The following is an 18,788-nucleotide window of genomic DNA, read 5'->3' as shown; positions in this document are numbered from 1 at the left end:
CTGGTCTACACTCTGTCCGGTGTCCACCCCTCTTCATCAGTGGCCGGCTGGAGGTGACCAGACTTCCTTTTGGAAGTCGTTAGCCGTCCCCGCGCTCACTCCTGTGTTTCTTCCCTACAGATAGACTTCAGTGCCGACCAGATCGAAGGTGAGTGCGGACACCCCCACGTTCTCTTGCACTTTCCAGAGAAGGAGTAGTGGTCCTTGGTTGTGACGGTAGTTATTATCCCAGCAGGCCTGCTAGGTGCAGTCGTGGGCACTTCCTATGGATCAAGTCACTTGATTCTTCCAACAGTCCTATGAGGTGTAGTAGCTACCACTGCCCCGTGTAACGGGTAGTAAAAATGAGGCTTGGAGAATTTGGGTGTCTTGTCCATTCTCACATGGTCGGCAGAGGTGGATCCAGGATTCAGGTCTGGGTGTCTTATTCTTGACCTTTGTTTTCAGCTGTCCTTGCAGAGTGCTTGAGATAGAGCTGATGCTCAGTGTCAAGTGATGCTGATGTCTTTACCTCTCCTCCATCCCCCCTAATCTGTCAAGACATCTGGAAGTTGTAAACAGAGATGGAGCTTTCTGTCCCTTATGCTTGATTATACCCAGAAATTGCTTCCCAAATTACCACTCTGAGGCTTATATTAATTATAAAAACTTGGCTGATGGCTCAGGCTTATTACTAGCTAGCTCTTACATTTAACTAAACCCATATTTCATTAATTCATTAATTCATTAATTCATTCATTCATTCATTCATTCATTTATTTATTTATTTATTTATTTATTTATTTATTTATTTATTTATTTATTATGTATACAGTGTTCTGCCTGTGTGTACACCTGCACTGCAGGCCAGAAGAGGGCACCGGATCCCATTACAAGTGGTTGTGAGCCACAGTGTGGGTGCTGGGAATTGAACTCAGGACCTCTGGAAAAGCAGCCAGTGCACTTAACCTCTGAGCCATCTCTCCAGCCCCCATATTTCTTATCTATGCTTTGCCACGTGGTATGTGGCATGTTACCTCATTTTCTACATGTCTTGCTTCCTCGGTTGTAGCTAAAGTTTTCCTGCCTGGCCCACAGTCAGGACAAATCTCTCTCACCTGCCAGTCCCACAGCCGTTCAGACCCAACCAAGTAAACACAGAGACTTATATTGGTTACAAACTGTATGGCCGTGGCAGGCTTCTTGCTAACTGTTCTTATAGCTTAAATTAATCCTTTTCCATTAATCTATACCTTGCCATATGGCTCGTGGCTTACCGGCATCTTCACATGCTGTTTGTCATCGTGGCAGCTGGCAGTGTCTCTCTGACTCAGCCTTCCACTTCCCAGCTTTATTCTCCTCCTTGTCCTGCCTACACTTCCTGCCTAGCCAATGGCCAATCAGTGTTTTATTTATTGACCAATCAGAGCAACACATTTGCCATACAGAACATCCCACAGCACTTGGTGACTGGCTGTCGTCTCTCTGACTCCGCCCTCCTTCTTCCCATCATTCTCAGTTTGGCTTTCTCACTTAACTTCCTGCCTAGCTACCAGCCAATCAGTGTTTTATTAAACCAATTCAAGTGACAAATCTTTACAGTGTACAAGAGGGTTATTTCACAGCAGGAAGTCCTTCTCTCTGTTCTTGATACTGGCAATAGTCTTTAGCTTATGGGCACTCCCTCCTTCATCATGAAGTAAGTCTGTGACATGCTCACCCTCCCTGGTGGCAGAGCCAGTGGTGACTCGCAGGCACACTAGTCTATCTGTGGTCTCTGTCACCAAATCTTCTCATTTTCAATAGGAACAATTTATATTTTCTCAATCTTATATAAAGTGTCAGTAAATGCAACTTTGGGATAAATCTCAAGGGGTTGGAGAGCTGGCTCAGTGGTTACACGTGTGTACTGTTCTTGCAGAGGATCTGAGTTCATGTCCCAGAGCAGTTCACAACCACCTGTAACTTCAGCTCCTGCACTCACATGCACCCCCCCATACACAATTAATTAAAAATTAAATAAACCTTAAAGGAAGAGAAAGCTTGGGACTTCTGACAAGCGGATGTACTTAAATAATCAGAGACCTTCATGTTGTTTATATTTAGTGTGCATTAGCATCTTTTCTCCAGACAGCCTTCCTAGCACTGGGTGAAAGCATGCCCGCATTTGGGCTGTAAGATTAATTAATGATAGTTCTTGTCAATTTCCCTCTAAGAGAGTGGTATCAGTTTACTCACACACAGAACATGAGAACTGACACAAGTGTTTTGGACCTGTGACAGGAATCTGTTTCTGTCATACGCCGTGGAGACTCCCTGTCGGGTAACAGTTTGGTAGACACCGTGAAATTCTTAGTGCTTTCTAGTTAATGCATGTGTCTGTGGCTATGTCAACCCCACAGCACCAGCGAGGACTAGAAACTCACTCAATAACCAGAGTCTTCCATTTCCCAAGGAAAATCGTGGCGGAAAGCTCACCAAGACAGCTGGTTGAGTTCTACTCTCCCTGAAGTTTTCAGGTTGGGGTTTAGCTCTTTGTAACCTTTCACACCCTGACTCTGAAGCTGCTTCTCTTCATTGTAGACAGATGGTTCCTGTCCCGACTGCCCGGTCCCAAATAAACACACAGAGACTTATATGAATTATAAATGCTTGGCCAACAGCTCAGGCTTATTACTAATTAGCTCTTAGATTTTTAAGTTAACCCTTATTCCTTATTTGCACTCTGCTACATGGCTGTTCATCTCCTTCACCCTCTGCACCTGGAAGCCTACTCTCTGACTCTGCCCTTCCTCTTCCCAGAATTTTCTTAGTCTGGCTCTAGAGCTCAATCTCTTCCTTCCCAGCTATCAGCCAATCAGTTTTTTATTAGCAAATGAGAGTAATACATATTCATAGTGTAGAAAAGAATTGTTCCACAACACTTCATGTTGGATTACGATGGTTTCTCCTTTAAGTTTCATCCCTATTGTCTCTCCATGTGCTTTTTGGTGAAGCTGTGGCTACTGGTGAGTGATTTTCTTTCTTTTTTTTTTTTTTTTCTTAAGATAGGGTCTTAATTAACCCAGCCTGGCTGCAAATTCACTTTTAACTGATGATGGCCTTGAACTTCTGATTCTCCTGCCTCCACCTCCCAAATGCTGGGGTTATAAGTGTGTATGACCACACCTGGTTTATGGGGTGCTGGGGATGGAACCCAGGACTTCACCCATGCTAGGCAAGCTCTCTACTGACTGTGCCACATCCCCAGCCCCAGCTGATGGTTTTGTTGTGTCATGATGAGAAGAACATTCTTTGGGAATCAGGGGACTATTGTACTATCACCAGCTCCTCCGCTATGAGCCGTAAGGTGTTGTTCACTCCCCTGTCTTCTTCCAAGTTCATTTTATGTTTGTGTGCATGCATATGCACTCCTGGAGGCCAGAAGCAGGCATCAGATCTCTTGGAGCTGAATTTACAGGCTTTTGTGAGCTGCCTGATGTGGGTGTTGGGTTTCAAACCTTGGCTGATAGAGCATTAAGCACTCTTAACCACTGAGCCATCCTTCCAGCCCTGTAGTTACTTCTACAAAACTTAATTTTCTTTTATTCAAAGCGAGGATATTTGGTTCTGTTCAGTTCTGAAATTTTGTGACTATTCAGCATCTTGTCTATATCCACCCTTCATCTATCTGGAGCTAGTGACCACATTGTTCTGAGCTTTGTATTTTCTGGGTGCTATGGCTCCAATTTCCTTATTACATCCCCCCCACCCCCGCCCCCATAGGAAGTTCCAGCTGTTGACTTCTCTGATCCCTTGCCAGATTTGCATAACCTTCTAGAACAGGGCTTCCACTACGAGGCTCTTTGTCTCCTGAGGCAGCTACCTCATTACTGCCCTGTGTTGCCACTTGATATGGCGGCTCCTGTACCAATGGCTAGTCGTAATTCTAAACATTGGTGTTTTCATGTGTCCACTGGGATCCCCAGCAGGAAGAATTGTATGTAATTAAATCTGGGGCACTCTGCTTTGACTGTGGAATAATTTGTAAGTAATTCATATGCAGCCTTTAAGGAACCAAGCAGTTCTAAAGTACCTGGAAAGGATTAAAGGCAGCGCCCCCCCCCCCCCCCCCCCCCCCCGCCTGCCCCCACTCAAGTAACTCAACATTCTTCTTTGGTTCACTCTGCTGACCTGCTCTACCACTGTAGGAGCTAGCTTCCAGCAGATGACTTCTCTCCCCCCACCAGATTTACACATTCCGGAACAGGGCTTCCACAGTGCGGCTCTTTGCTGCCCCATCAGTTACAGCAGTCTGCTGTCACTTGTGGTTGTCCACTCCTTTGTCCACGGCATGAGGGGACTTAAGTGCCACGGCCAGTTCATACTATTCTAATAAAGTAATTGAATCAAAATTGGTGGAGAATTAGTCAGACATGTCTATAATCCTGGCACTTGGGAGGTGGAGGCAGGGGGATCAGGAGCACCAGGCTATCCTCTGCTACATAGCACATTTGGGGTCAACCAGGACTACATGAGACCTTGTCTCACAGAAACAAAAGCAAGCAAACCGTTGAAGAGTTAAGGCTATTTACAGAGGGCCCAGGGGTGTCTTCATTTGACTTTGCCCCTTAGCTGCCTGCTCTGCAAACTTCAAGGTACCAGGTCTTTCTTGTACTGAGCTAGCCCCAGAGGCAGGAGACAAGAGAGGCACCTTGGTCTGTTCCCTCCCTCTGTGAGCCACACCCTTGGCACAATTTGTGCTCCCACCAGCCACACATGCAGGTGGACATTGTGTCCTCAGTTAAAGCTAAGACCTACAAAAGTGTCAGTTTACCAAAAGCTACCAGTGGTTCAGTGGTTCAGTGGCAGGCCTGGTGTGGTCTGACTATGGCCCCAATGTCACCTTGTCTGGCTCTGGAGCTCTTGCAGTTGGGAACAGGCGGTCCTGATAATAGCTGACTTTGGAATAGGTCTTATCACTTTGCAAACTGTGTCCACATCCTGCTACCTCCCAGGACACTCAGTGACAGGGATAATGGGCAGAGCAGCAGGGAGCTGAGCCGCGGCCTGGCTGTCCTACTCTCCTAGGCAGAGCCAAACTGAAAATCTGGAAAGCCTCATTCCTGGCAATGATAAGATGTGGGGTGGGGAGAAATAGGGAACTAGCCAATCCTATAACGGACTGGGAGAAGGGATTCCGAGACCAGTGCTAGGACAAGTCATGGGGTCCCCAGGTGACTTTGCTTGTCAGAAGATGGGTAAAAGCAGTCTCCAAGGACAGCTGGAAGAGTGAGTGGATCAAGGGAACTGCTACATCCTTTAACTACTCCATTGAGGAAGCCACAGCCACTGCCTTCTCCTGGGGCAGGGGGCTGTAGCTGGGTGTCTCTCTGCAGAGTTCAAAGAGGCCTTTTCATTGTTTGACCGAACTCCGACTGGAGAGATGAAGATCACCTTTGGGCAGTGTGGGGACGTGCTGCGGGCCCTCGGCCAGAACCCCACCAATGCAGAGGTGCTGCGTGTTTTGGGCAAACCCAAGCCTGAAGGTTAGTGTTGGATTAATATTTAGATATCTCAGCACCCATACAGAACGGTCTAATAACTGGACCCAGTGCAGAGTTCCAAGGACACTAGTTTTTTTCCGATTCTGTTGGCCCATCCCTGTGACTCTGCCTGTCACATGTGAAGTGGCTCACTCTAAGCCCTGGGTGGTGTCAAGGCTGGGAAGAGGCCTCTTGGCCCTCTCCTCCCCTGAGCATCGACTCAAGCGTTGTTCTCTGTCTGCCCTCATGCCCTTTGGAAGAGATGAGTTCCAAGACACTGGACTTCGAGATGTTCCTGCCCATCCTGCAGCACATCTCCCGCAACAAGGAGCAGGGCACCTATGAGGACTTCGTGGAGGGGCTGCGGGTCTTCGACAAAGAGAGCAATGGCACGGTCATGGGGGCTGAGCTTCGGCACGTCCTCGCTACTCTGGGTACGTCAGCAGAGATGAAAGCAGCCGAAGGATAAGAGGGGCCGAGTGGCGTCTGGTGGGGTGTGTCTAAGGGCCCCTGTATCTGGCAAACCCTAATCCAGGGCCTCTTTCCCTGGTAGCTATGGGAACCCCTTACCCCATCTACCCCAGGAACTGGGTTGGCCCAGCAAGTACCAGGGGCTGGGAGAGGAGAACAGCTGGCAGAGAAGGGGTTACTCTGAGTCTGCCATGGCCTCGGGGCTTCTTTCCTTGCCCTCACCGTTGCTGTTGTGCCCTGAGATACTTGATCCCACCTTCCAGAGCTTTTGCTGAGGCTTGGCACTAACCGTTTCTCAGATCCAGGGAGGACTTTCAGCCTCCTGAGTGCTTCTGTTTTCCTTCCCGCTCTCTGCCACTTGTCGTTCCGACCCCATTCCCACACCCCACACAGGAGAGAAGATGAGTGAGGCCGAGGTGGAGCAGCTGTTGTCTGGGCAGGAGGACACCAATGGCTGCATCAATTATGAAGGTTTGGTCCTTCTTTGCTTCCCAGGGTGCCCCGGGTAAGAGAGCGGTGTGGGATGGCATGGGCCAGCCCAGAGGCTGCAGGATGTGTGTCTCAGATGGGCTGTGGCAGATTCTCACTGGGTGCTGTCTTTTTTCCATCTTAGGAGTGAATATCTGATATAATGGAAGGGGCATCAAAATACATCTGTATTACTATTATTGTGTGTGTGTATACATGATTTGCGTGTTGGTATGGGCACACATGTGTATTCAGAGGTCAATTTTCAGGAAACAATACTTCCTTCTACCACTGGTTCCTGGGGACTGGACTCAGGTCATCAGGGTTTTGTGACAAGACTTTTACCCACTGATCCATCTCATTGGCCCAGGACCTTGATAGCTCTGTGATAAACCATGTGTGTGACTTTGATCAAGCCACCATCTCTGAGCCTCAGATGGGGGGTGGGCGTGCTGATGCCTTTCGTAAGTTGTGGAGATCTATAGTATAGTGATGGTGTAGTAGTTCATGTCACCTGTCTAATGTCAGCACAGAGGGGACACATCGCAGAGTTCAGGTCTCTTCCCTCTTCTGCCTTCTCCACAAACCCTCTCGGAAGAGAATTCCCACCTGCAGAAAGGGCATGGCAAGGTTGGAAGTGTGGGCGACCGGAAGCAGTGGAGAGGAGGGCAGAGCTCCGAGGGGGACTCTGGCTGACTCTCGATTTCTTTCCTTAGCCTTTGTCAAGCACATCATGTCCGGGTAAAGCCAGGTTTCTCCAGGGTGAGTTCTGCCTCTTCCTCAAGGTTGGATAACTCATGTTGGCAAAATAACAAGGTTCTGGGTTCAGAGGGGTTTATGGACACACCACACGCCCTAGAAGTCTTCTGTGCCAGGTCTGTGGAGCCAAGATAGGAGGGCAGCCTGGGGCTACCATCTTGTGCTGGCTCATGTCTCTCCTGCCCCACCTCTTGCCCCCTCGTCTTTTGCCTGGTCTTAGTTGGCATTTCTGTTGCTGTGGTAAACACCACGACCAGATGCAGCTTGAGAAGGAAAGGGTTTATTCAGCTTACAACTCTCAGGTCACACTCCATCACTGAGGGAAGTCAGGGCAGGAACTCAATGTGCAGAAACCTGGAGGCAGGAACTGCAGCAGAGGCCATGGAGGAACACTGCCCACTGGCTTGCTCCTCATGGCTTGCTTGGCCCGCTTTCTTACACAGTTCGGGGTATCCAGAGGTGGCACTTCCCCAAGTGGACTGGGACTTTGCACATCAATCATTAGTCAAAAAACCAAGCCAAACAACAACAAAAAAACCTACTGACTTGCCTACAGGTACTCTGAAGGAGGCATTTTCTCAACTGAGGTTCTTCTTCTCAGATAACTCATGTTGGCAAAACAACAACAACAACAACAAACCCCCAAACAAACAAACAAACAAACAAACAAATAAAAAGCCAACCAGGACATACCCTGTTTTCACCTTTACTGTTATACCCTCTTGCCTCTCCCTAGGTCTTTCAGGTCTGGGCCCAGTACAGGCTCCTGGGTGTGACAAAGCCTCACCCCAAGTTGAAATCCCTGGCTTATGCCTCTTTACTTCAAACCCTTGGTGTAGGACCCTCCCCATGATGTGAGGTTGTGATAAGGGCATGGGATGTGGGAGGATGACATGCTTTCTTTATCTAGCACTTTTTTTTTTTTCAGGTGCTTGGCCCTGAGTGAGCAAGGGAGAGACCCATGGTGGCTGTCACAGAATCTTGGACTCACACCACGTCACAGCTCTATAACCTCTCAGACCTACAATCCTCCCTGCAAATAAAGAGCCCAGCACCGAGTCTCACCAATCCTTGGGCTGTTTTTAAAACCTAATAATGGAGTTAATTTGTGTGTGCATGTGATAATGTCATCCGAGGCCTCATGTTCTTGAGAAATGAGTTAGATCTGGGAACAGGGAGACTAGGACAAAAGGCCAAGGATCTAGGAATAGTGGCAACAGACACATGAGGGAGAGGCCCTCGAAGGGCCTGCAGCTTGAGGACTCAGGGGTCTCACCCCTACAAAGCTCTGTCTCCACTCTGTCACCCTTAGGCAGAAGGTGGGAAAAGGAACACCCGGGACTGCCAGGATCCCTCACAGAGCCCTGGCTTCACACACTTGTGATCCCAGTGGTAGAGAGGTTGAGGCAGGAAGATCAGATCATGTTGAGCTACACAGTGAGTTTGAGGCCAGCCTGGGCTAATTATACATACTAAGTATGTGTTAAGTCAACACTTGCTTAGTATGTATAATTACCTTAGATCCCCAGTTTCTTAAAAAATGTGATTAAACACAGAATACAGACTTCAGCATGCTAACCATTTTTCAGTCAATTTCAGTAGTTGTCTTAGTTATTATTTCTGTTGCTGTGAAGAGACACCATGACCAGAGCAACTCTTATAAAGGAAAACATTTAATGGGGTGACTTACAGTTTCAGAGGTTTAATCCATTATCATCATGGTGGGACATGGTGGTGTGTAGGCAGACATGGTGCTGGAGCGGAGAGTCCTACATCTTGACTCATAGGCAACAGGAAGTGGCCTATTTTACTGGGCGTGACTTGAGCATATATGAGACCTCAAAGTCCGCCTCCTCAGTGACACACTTCCTCCAACAAAGTCACACCTCCTAATAGTGCCACTCCTTATTGTTGGTTACACTGTGGTGCTGCTCCTCATGGCTGGTCACCACCCGCGGCAGCCATGCCGGCGGAGGAGCGTGCTGATTGGAAGAATCACAGCCATGGTTACCTTTTTAGAGCTTTATTGGGAGAGAGTGGGGAGAGAGAGAGATAGAGAAGGAGAGGGGGGCAGATGGGAGGAAGGAGAGGAAAGGAGAGGGGCACACAGAGGGCCGGCCCCAGAGGGCCTACCCACCCTAAAAAAAAAAGGGTGGGACGCCATTGAAGGCTGATGACGTAATTAAGGAATCCTTACACCCCAGACTTTCCCTTATTACATATAAAAAAAAAAAAGCAGGTAGATGGGACTAGGGGCGTCGTTCCTCTCAAAAACTGCTTCCAGCTGACTCTTGGATGTTGGTTGGCTCTGGGGGAATGGAGAAGGGGAGTTTTCCAAGGCAGACAGGCATTGTGGAATGCTGTCTGTCATCTGTTTTCTCTGGAGATATGTATCCCTCTTGGCTGTGGCTGGGAACTTTTTGTTTGACAAGATGCTGGTGACACAGAAAAAAACTTAGAGAGATAAAAGAATCATTATTATTTTATGTTGACATTTATCTGAGGTAGATCCGGCCTGTCCCTATGGATTTTGAAACATGTTAAGCTTTATCAGAGACAGATTATTTTAAAGCACCTGTTTCCTTTACTAGTTCAGCATCTAGGAGACAGGTGATCAATTGTTAAAAGCATCTCATAGTAATAGATGTTTACATTAAAGTCTTTTTGTAGTGCCCAGATGCTTTTGGGTCTGGGGGTGTAAATACCTTTTAGCTGTTACAGTTTCTTATTTGATGATCTCTGGACTCCGGTTCTGTGGTGGTCCTGTACCAACAGGGAACCGGGAAGAGAAAAGCTTGTGGTGCATGAGAATTCAGGGCCCTGTCTGTATGCACGTGAGAACCACAGGCAGTGGATCTGGAGTGAAGCAATAAGCTCTTATTTTAGGTGGAAATCTTTTTTCATTAAGTAACTCTGAAAGTGCAATTAAATCTGGTGAGGTGGTAAGGCTGTCCTCTGTACCCGACAATAAAGGAGAGGTGGCATCCCAAAACTCCCAGGACTGAGTCAGTGGCTCTGGTGTCCAGAAGGAAAGAATCGGATCGCTTCCCCTGCTGCGTTCTGGGTTCCCTGTCATGTCTGTAGCCAAGCCTAGGTCTGCTGGAGGTCTTAGCTTGATGTACCCATGCATCTTGGTGCCTGGGGGCAGTTAGCTGACTCTTTGTCTTTCTAGGTGGCACTTTTTTTTTTTTTTTTTGGTTTTTCGAGACAGGGTTTCTCTGTGTAGCTTTGCGCCTTTCCTGGGACTCACTTGGTAGCCCAGGCTGGCCTCGAACTCACAGAGATCCGCCTGCCTCTGCCTCCCGAGTGCTGGGATTAAAGGCGTGCGCCACCACCCGCCCGGCCTAGGTGGCACTTTTAACAAGGCTGTTGATGGTCTGGCAGGGCATTTGCTAGCCCGTGGCCTTTTCCTCACTTAAAACAGGGACCCAACAGCTTTTGGGAGTCAGCGAGTGCCAGCACTTGGCAATTTTATTTTCGGGCTTTTATCTCTTCCCTGGCACACCTTAAATGCCACAGATGACTCTTTTGCCTATGGTATCAGGAGCCTTGCTCTCCAGATGCTTAAGTTTTAGTCGGGGAGGTCTGGAGAATAAGAAACAGATTTTACTCCATGTCCTGAATTTTTTTTTCCTGATGATTGGTGGCTTAAGGACAGCTTTTGGAAGATCTGCCAGTAGGCAGACTATAAACTGATCCCTTTAGAAGACTTGTCTGAGGCTATAAGCTGATTTTTGGCTTAAGAGCCATCTTGACTACTGTAAACTTATTTGTATGGATCTTAGCCGCTTCCAGACTCATCTGTGCTTCTCAAGGCAGTTTGAGAATGAGTGGGTGGAGTTAAGGTGAGTTAGGGCGAGTCGTAGAAACCGCCCAAGCCCTCCCATTTGAGCCTGCCCACTGCTGGCAGAAGTCAGACAGAAAAGGTTGCATGTGGAGACACAGAAGTGGGGAAGGAGAAGGGTTTAGAACTTTAGCAGAAAGCTTGGAGATAAAGTAACTTCTTATTTGCCCATTCGCTGGCAGAAGTTCCCGCAACTCTGTTATGCAGCCAGGTTTACGATGTTATGTGGCCAGGTTTACCGGTGCCCGCCCCTATCCGCCAATGTATCTGCCCCTTTGTCTCATGGCTGTCGTCGAGAGAAAAAATAAAAAATTAAAATAACAAACCGGGATCAGACTATAATCTCGGGCATCCCCAAAGAGTGGAGAGAGATCCATGAATCAGCTCAGGTCATGAGTCCTCTTCATCAAGGGATCGTGAGGGCTGCGACTGTACTGCAGTTGGTCCGCCCGGTAGAGCCGAGACAGCATTTACTTCCTCATCAGTACAGCCCGAGGACAACCCCCGGGGTGTCCGTCGCAAAGAATATAGCTCAGACTACAGCCGCGAGAACAGCGGACTTACTGTGGTGAAGAATCATGGCGGTAGTGGTGTGGGGGTCCAGTGGAGGTGGCAAGGGACTCTTGTGGTCTCGAAGACTCGCTGGATGGGGGAAGAGGCGGCAGTGGTCACAGCAGATCCTCGGTGCTCGGTGGTGTATCCGAGTCTGAACGGCACCAATGTTGGTTACACTGTGGTGCTGCTCCTCGTGGCTGGTCGCCGCCCGCAGCGGCCATGCCGGCAGAGGAGTGTGCTGATTGGAAGAATCACAGCCATGACATGTTAAGCTTTATCAGAGACAGGTGGAAGGCTGATGACGTAATTAAGGACCTAATCCTTACACCTATAGGTTTATGGGGACCAATTACATTCAAACTACCACAGTAGTGTTAAGAATATTCACACTGTGGGGCTGAAGAGATGACTCAGTGGTCAAGAGTTTGCTGCTCATCCAGAGGACCCAGAATTTGGTTCCCAGCCCCCATATCCAGACATTCACAACCACCTTATTTTATTTATTTATTTATTTATTTATTTATTTATTTATTTATTTATTTATTTATTTATTTATATTTTGGTTTTTAGAGACAGGGTTTCTCTGTGTAGTTTTGGTGCCTGTCCTGGATCTTACTCTGTAGACCAGGCTGGCCTCAAACTCACAGAGATCCGCCTGGCTCTGCCTCCCAAGTGCTGGGATTAAAGGCGTGTGCCACCACCGCCTGGTGTCACAACCACTTTAAATTCCATCTCCAGGGGATCCAATGCCATCTTCTAACTTCTGAGAATACACACATGCACACACACACACACACACACACACACACACACACAGAGAGAGAGAGAGAGAGAGAGAGAGAGAGAGAGAGAGAGAGAGAGAGAGAGATTTGTGAGTTTGGGACTAGCCTGGGCTACATAGTTCCAGGACAACCAGGGCTACAGGACAATCCTGTTACAAAAACAGAACAAAACCCCCCAAACCCCCAAACTAACCCAAAAGGAAAGCAATCTTTAAAACCTTTAAAAACCAAGCAGTAACAAACAATAACCAGCCAGCCCAACAGCCAAACAAACAACCAGACAAGAGATGGAAGAGCATTCATTCTTCTCTTTCCCAGTGAGGTCCAGGGCTGGTGGCACTAAATCCCACAGGAACTCAAGCCCCTTTTATACTGTGTCCTCATGTGTGAGCTGTCTGGTGATCTAAGATGACTGCTTCTTCTCTGCCATCTTGTCCACTGAGGAGAGTTCGGGGGCATTTCGTCTTCAGGAACTGGCAAGACCAATACATCGTCTTTGTGGTGTTGGGGTCTTATTTATGTGAAGACAGAAGAAATTCCTGTCCTTTTACCTCAATGGGGGAGACGTAAGGAAGGCTCTGGCCTGGGACCCATCCTATGGATTGACGGGAAGTGATGGGTCACAGGGCAGCTGCTATGAGGAAGGAAGAATGGCTGAGTGTGTCCATAAGGCCAAGCTCTCTGCCACCCAGGGTCTAAGACAGAAAACAAAGTTCCCACTTCAGGTTTCCATGGAGCTGTCTGCTCCCAGACGGAGAGGAAGGGCAGCTTTGGGGGAACTTCCCTTATCAGAGGGAGTGAGCTGGAGGCAGTGAGCAGAGACTGGCTTGGAGCAGGCCCACTCGTGTCTTCCCAACTCTGCACCGAACTTCTGATCCAGTCCACAGTCTCTACTACCTGTGGGGAGAAGATGAGGAACGTGGACCTGAGAGATGAGGTGATCAAGAAGCAGCATCCTTTGAGCACAAAGGCAAACTTTGGAGAGAGGAAAAACACCGTTAATGTCCTGAACACCTGCCCTGTGCTGTATCCTCACCGAGCAAATCACTGGCATTCCCAGCAAGCCAGGAGGTGGGAGCTACTGTCCCCATTCAAGAACATTAAAATATAGTGGTAATAATAGTAAGGGCTGGGAATATAGCTCAGCGGTGAGCTCTTATCTGGCACCTGTGGCTCAATTCCCATTAATAACAATAGCAACAGAAATGTCCAAATACTTTTGGGTTGGTGATGTGGTTCATGTTAATTGTCAACTTGACACAATCTATAGTCACACAGGAAGGGAGTCTCGATGAGGGATTGTCTAGATTAGTTTGGCCTGTGGGCTTGTCTGGATTATCTTGATTAATTAATTAACTGAGGTGTGCTGATTGTGGGTGGCACCATTCCCTAGGTAGAGAATTCTGGATTGTATAAGAGTGGAGAAAGCCAACAGAAGGCAACTTGACAAGTATATCACATCTATTTAGCACAACGACAGCTGTAGCATCCTCTCTAGGGCCTGTGATCTCCCCAGCCATGGACTTTGGGCCAGGTTTATAGAACCAGATGTGAAGTCTGGTACTTCACTTCTTGTGGAGCGGGTCTCAGACTTGCTACTATTGTGGAAGGGGCTCATCTTTCCTGGCTGATCAGTAGAATAGCAACATTAAAATTATTCTAACCCTTCAAGATCTGAGTCAGACTTGGCTCTTCCCTGCTCTTTCCCCCCAGTGTCATAGATAAGCACTCCCCTTAAAACTGAAGTCTCAGCTTATTCTCCTGAACAGAGTCACTAGGTTGAGAGCTGAAGATGTCAGAACTAGAGACCTTTCGGTTTCTGGTGTCACATAATCCTGAAGGCAGTGTTTTAGCACAGTGCCACCATGTGTCTGGCATCCTGCAAAAACTCTGGTTACTGGGGCATTTAAGGTAACCATAGTGTGTTGGTGATGGCTGGAGGTGCCATGTCAAGTTCTCACCACTAGATGGCGGAATTGCAACAGTGTGCCTTCATGAGGAGCCCCAAGTATGACATGAAGTTCATAGCCTGGGCTGGCAGAAATTTCAGAAGTCATTTAGCTAATCTTTGGGCATTTATACACATGGAGATCTTGTTTATTTTAAAAGAAGCACAGCAATTAGTTAGCCTGCAAGCTTCATTACAAGGTTTTGCAATGAGGGTCACAGAGAGGACATTGTGGTGGAAATATGAATTCCCGGCATGACCCAGTTTGACTCCTAAATCATGAACCCACTTTGCCTTAGTCCCATAGCTTGTAAGGTAAGAGGGTAGGTAATTACACTTAGTTAACTCTGTGTGTGTGTGTGTGTGTGTGTGTGTGTGTGTGTGTGCGCGCGCGCGCGCGCGCATCTGGGGGTGTCAGATTCCCCTGGATCTGGAGTTACAGGTAGTTGTGAGCCATCTGAGACGCTGCAGGGAACTGAACTCAGGAAGAACAGCAAACACTCTTAGCTGATAAGCTGTCTGGCCTTCCCTCTACCTTATTTTATTTATTTATTTATTTATTTTTGAGGCTGGGTCTCTCTCTGAACCCGGAGCCCACTGATTAGTTGGAGAGTGAGCTCCAGGGATCCCCTATCTCTCCCTCCCTAGTGCAGGCATTGGAGAGTGTGCTGTCTAGTTATACGCCAACTTGACACAAGCTAGAATCGTCAGAGAGCTAGGAGCCTCAACTGAGAAATTGCCTCCATACGACTGGCCTGTAGGCAAGCCTGGAGGACATTTTCTTAGTTAGTGATTCATGGGGGAGGGCCCAGCCCATGGTGGGTGGTGCCAGCCCTGGGCTGGTGGTCCTGGGTTCTATAAGAAAGCAAGCTGAGCAGACTGTGAGGAGCAAGCCAGTAATCAGCACCCCCTCCATGGCCTCTGCATCAGCTCCTGCTTCCAAGTTCCTGTCTTGACTTCCTCCAATGATAGACTGCAATGTGGCAGTGTAAACCAGATAAACCCTTTCCTCCCCAACTTGCTTTTGGTCATGGTCTTTCATCACAACAATAATAACCCTAACTAGGACACAGAGGTAGGCTGCTGAATATGTTTTTGGATGTGGGTCCTAGTGATCTGAACTCAGCTCCTCATGCTTGAGTTGGATAAAAATAATCTGTGTATATGTGCTTTGAACCTTAAGTGGTGAGAGATACTCATTAAAAAAATAATTATGGGGGGCTGGAGAGATGGCTCAGAGGTTAAGAGCACTGACTGCTCTTCCAGAGGTCCTGAGTTCAATTCCCAGCAACCACATGGTGGGTCACAACCATCTGTAATGAGATCTGGTGCCCTCTTCTGGCCTGCAGTCACATATGCTGTATACATAATAAATAAATGAATTAAAAAAATAATTATGAATGCACACAAGTAGATTCTTCAGGATACAAAGTCACTCATGGCTTCTCCTTCTATGAATTTATACTCGACCCAAAGGAAACTAATGTACATGTGAAAGTAAAGCTATGCTAGAAGACAGAAGAGAGGGTCTAAGGAATAAGGGAGGGACGAGGACCAGAGCAACAAGAGATCAGAGGAGGAGAAGAAAAAAGAGGAGGAGGAAGAGGAGGAGGAGGAAGAGGAGGAGGAGGAAGAGGAAGAGGAGGAGGAAGAGGAGAAGGAGGAGGAGGAGGAAGAGGAGGAGGAGGAGGAGGAGAAGGAGGAGAAGAAAAAGGAGAAGGAGGAAGAGGAGGAGGAGGAAGAGGAGGAGGAGGAAGAGGAAGAGGAGGAGGAAGAGGAGAAGGAGGAGGAGGAGAAGGAGGAGGAGGAGAAGGAGGAGAAGGAGGAGGAGGAGGAGGAAGAGGAGGAGGAGGAGGAGGAGGAGGAGGAGGAGGAGGAGGGAGGGCTTCATGAAATAGGCATGGCAAACGTAGACAGACATGGATGATGATAACCGATTATGTCTCAGCTCCAGAAGGCTGAAGTGGGAGACCAGTTGGGCAATTTTTTAGTTGGCAAGATGCTGTCTGAAACAAAGTAAAAACAAACAAACAAACAAACAAAAACCCAAATCAGGCATGGTAGTCATCCCTTGTAATCTCAACACTCAGGAAACAGGGACAGGAGTTCAGAGGTTCAAGGTCATCCTTGGCTACATAGTAAGTTCCAGGTTAATCTGAGCCATATGAAATACTATCTCAAAACAAATAAATAGATAGATAGATAGATAGATAGATAGATAGATAGATAAATGAATAAACAATAAATATGTGGCTGGGGATAAAACTCAGCAGTAAACTGCCTGCCTAGAATGCACATCACCCTAGGTTCAAGCCTAACGTTTTTTTTGTTTTATTTTTTAAAAGCAAGAACTGTGTTGCCTTGGATTTTAAGATTTGGTTAAAAGAGACAACATTGAGAGAAGAGTGAGGAAAAGCATCGAGACTAGGACTTGAGAGGGGTAAGGAGATGGGAAGAAAAAGGGACTGAGAGGATGGGAAGGGATGTGTGCTCAGGGACGTGCAGCCACTCAGGTGGGGAGAGGAGACCTCTGGGGATAGGCTGGGGAAAGACCTGCTCTTCTCTCTCCTGCTCTGGTAGGAGCACAGAGGCTCCCAGGATCGGGCAACCTCTGTTGAGTTCCGACTTCTCATTAAAATCCCTATAGTACAGCTCACTTCCACATTCCAGCACCCTGAGAGGCCGAGACAGGAAGAGTGCCAGGAGTTTGAGGCCAGCCTGGGCTACAGAGCAAGACCCTGTCTCAAAAGCAACCAGCCCCAAACAGCAGTAGTAAAGGATCCCTGTAAGACAACTGCCGTTTTCTACCCACCCTAGCATGCAGCTCATGAAACCAAGGTAAGAAAAGCCCTAACACTTACATTTTTCCCCCAGTAGGTCCCCGAGGTTTCCGCCTGCTGCTCTGCATTTATCTCCCAAACTGACCCTGTAAGAGCTAACACCGTGCAGCTGGAGAGGCAGCTGAGCAATAAGAGTGTGTACTGCTCTTGCAGATGACCTGAGTTAGGTCCCAGCACCCTGGGCAGCTCACAACCACCTGCAACTCTAAGGGATCTGAAACCTCCCGCTTTCTGCAGACACCTGCACTCATGTGCACATACCCTTTCCCCCCATACTTAGAGATAAAAATAAATTTTGAAAACATTTTAGCCCATTCCTGAAAACACAAGTTGGAATTTCCTCTAGGCCAAGCACTCCAGCAGGTACTGGTTTCAGGCCAACACACTGAGTGCACATGTCGCTCTCCAGTTTGTTCTACCTCGTGTCTCATTTCCCTCCCAGTCAGTGGTTCTCAACACCTGGGTCGCGACCTCCAGACTCACATAGCAGATATTTACATTATGATTCATAACAGCAGCAAAATTACAGTTAGGAAGTAGCAACGTCATTAATTTTATGGTTGGTGCTTACCGTGACATGAGGAACAGTCTTAGAGGGCCACCGCATTTAGGAAGGTTGAAAACCACTCTTCCATGGAATGCATTTTCATATTTACAGTCTGAATGTTATGACGCCCGTCATCAGGAAAGAGGAAACAAAGGTCAAAATAGAGGTTGTGGAGTTCTGGTCCTGCTCTGGTCTGGACATAGTTAAAATCATGTTTGCCACGTTTAACGTTAAAATTATTTATTATTTATTTATTTATTGGTGTGTGTGTGTGTGTGTGTGTGTGTGTGTGTGTGTGTGTGTGCACATGGGTGCAGAGGCCAGAGGTAGACACCAGTTGTTGTGTCCCGTCCTGTCCCCCGTCCCCATCCCCTGTCCCCCCTGTCCCATTGAATGGGGAAACTCATTGATTGGCCAGGCTGGCTGCCCAAGGAGCTTCAGGAATCTGCTTGTTTTTGTGTCTGCTCCCCTTCCCCACCCCAGAATTGGGGTTACAGGCCCAGGCCATCTTATGCCAATTTTATGTGGGTTCTGAGGATTCAGACTCAGGTGCTTATGTCTGTGGGGCAGACATTTTAATGACTGAGCTATCTCCCCAGCCTTTAATAATGTGTTTAAGTCTCCTGTTGAACTCAGGTCTCTGAGGCTTTAGTTTTCAAATCCTTGCCATAACTTTAAGCCTGTAAGTAGCTCTTAGCTGTCCCCCTCCTGGTGTTATATAAAAGAATGTCACAGGATCTCTTCCTTCAGCCCTCCCAGCCTCTGTGGAATCCTTCACTCACCTGTTTCCTTGTTTAATTGTTTGCAAACTACATTGTTAGAATTTCCCTGCCAAGTACCATTCGCTCCTTTTGTGGTAGGAACAGGGATTCTTAACCATAAAAGACTCTTGCAGGGGCATGTGTGCTCCTTTTCCAAGAAGAGGCTTTGTGCTTTGCTATCATTTTTTCCAGGGGGTCAGAGATCCATAAAAAGTCAAGAAGTGCTGTTTAGAGTCTTTGTGGGATTCTGTTTATCTTGCTGGATGTTTTGACATTGCATCTGGCCAGGCTAGCCTTCCTCCCAGGCCA

The 18,788-nt window shown here is 47.7% G+C and overlaps 1 protein-coding gene across 3 annotated transcripts in view; it reads left to right on the top strand.

Moving 5' to 3' along the window:
* Myl4 (myosin light chain 4) overlaps positions 1–10,386 on the top strand; it is a 46,198-nt gene extending 35,812 nt beyond the window's left edge. For all 3 annotated transcript variants that reach the window (XM_052756382.1, XM_052756381.1, XM_052756380.1), the window contains 6 exons: positions 121–148; positions 5,358–5,507; positions 5,765–5,938; positions 6,369–6,446; positions 7,160–7,205; positions 8,131–10,386. In XM_052756382.1, the coding sequence (XP_052612342.1) occupies positions 121–148; positions 5,358–5,507; positions 5,765–5,938; positions 6,369–6,446; positions 7,160–7,188 (459 nt within the window). In that variant the 3' untranslated portion in view covers positions 7,189–7,205; positions 8,131–10,386. The remainder of the gene's footprint in view (positions 1–120; positions 149–5,357; positions 5,508–5,764; positions 5,939–6,368; positions 6,447–7,159; positions 7,206–8,130) is intronic.
* The last annotated feature ends 8,402 nt before the right edge of the window (positions 10,387–18,788 follow it).

The sequence above is a fragment of the Peromyscus californicus genome, unplaced genomic scaffold (assembly GCF_007827085.1).
Source record: "Peromyscus californicus insignis strain IS unplaced genomic scaffold, ASM782708v3 Scaffold_3__1_contigs__length_106647218, whole genome shotgun sequence".
Lineage (NCBI taxonomy): Eukaryota > Metazoa > Chordata > Mammalia > Rodentia > Cricetidae > Peromyscus > Peromyscus californicus.
This window is presented reverse-complemented; position numbering and strand designations above follow the sequence as displayed.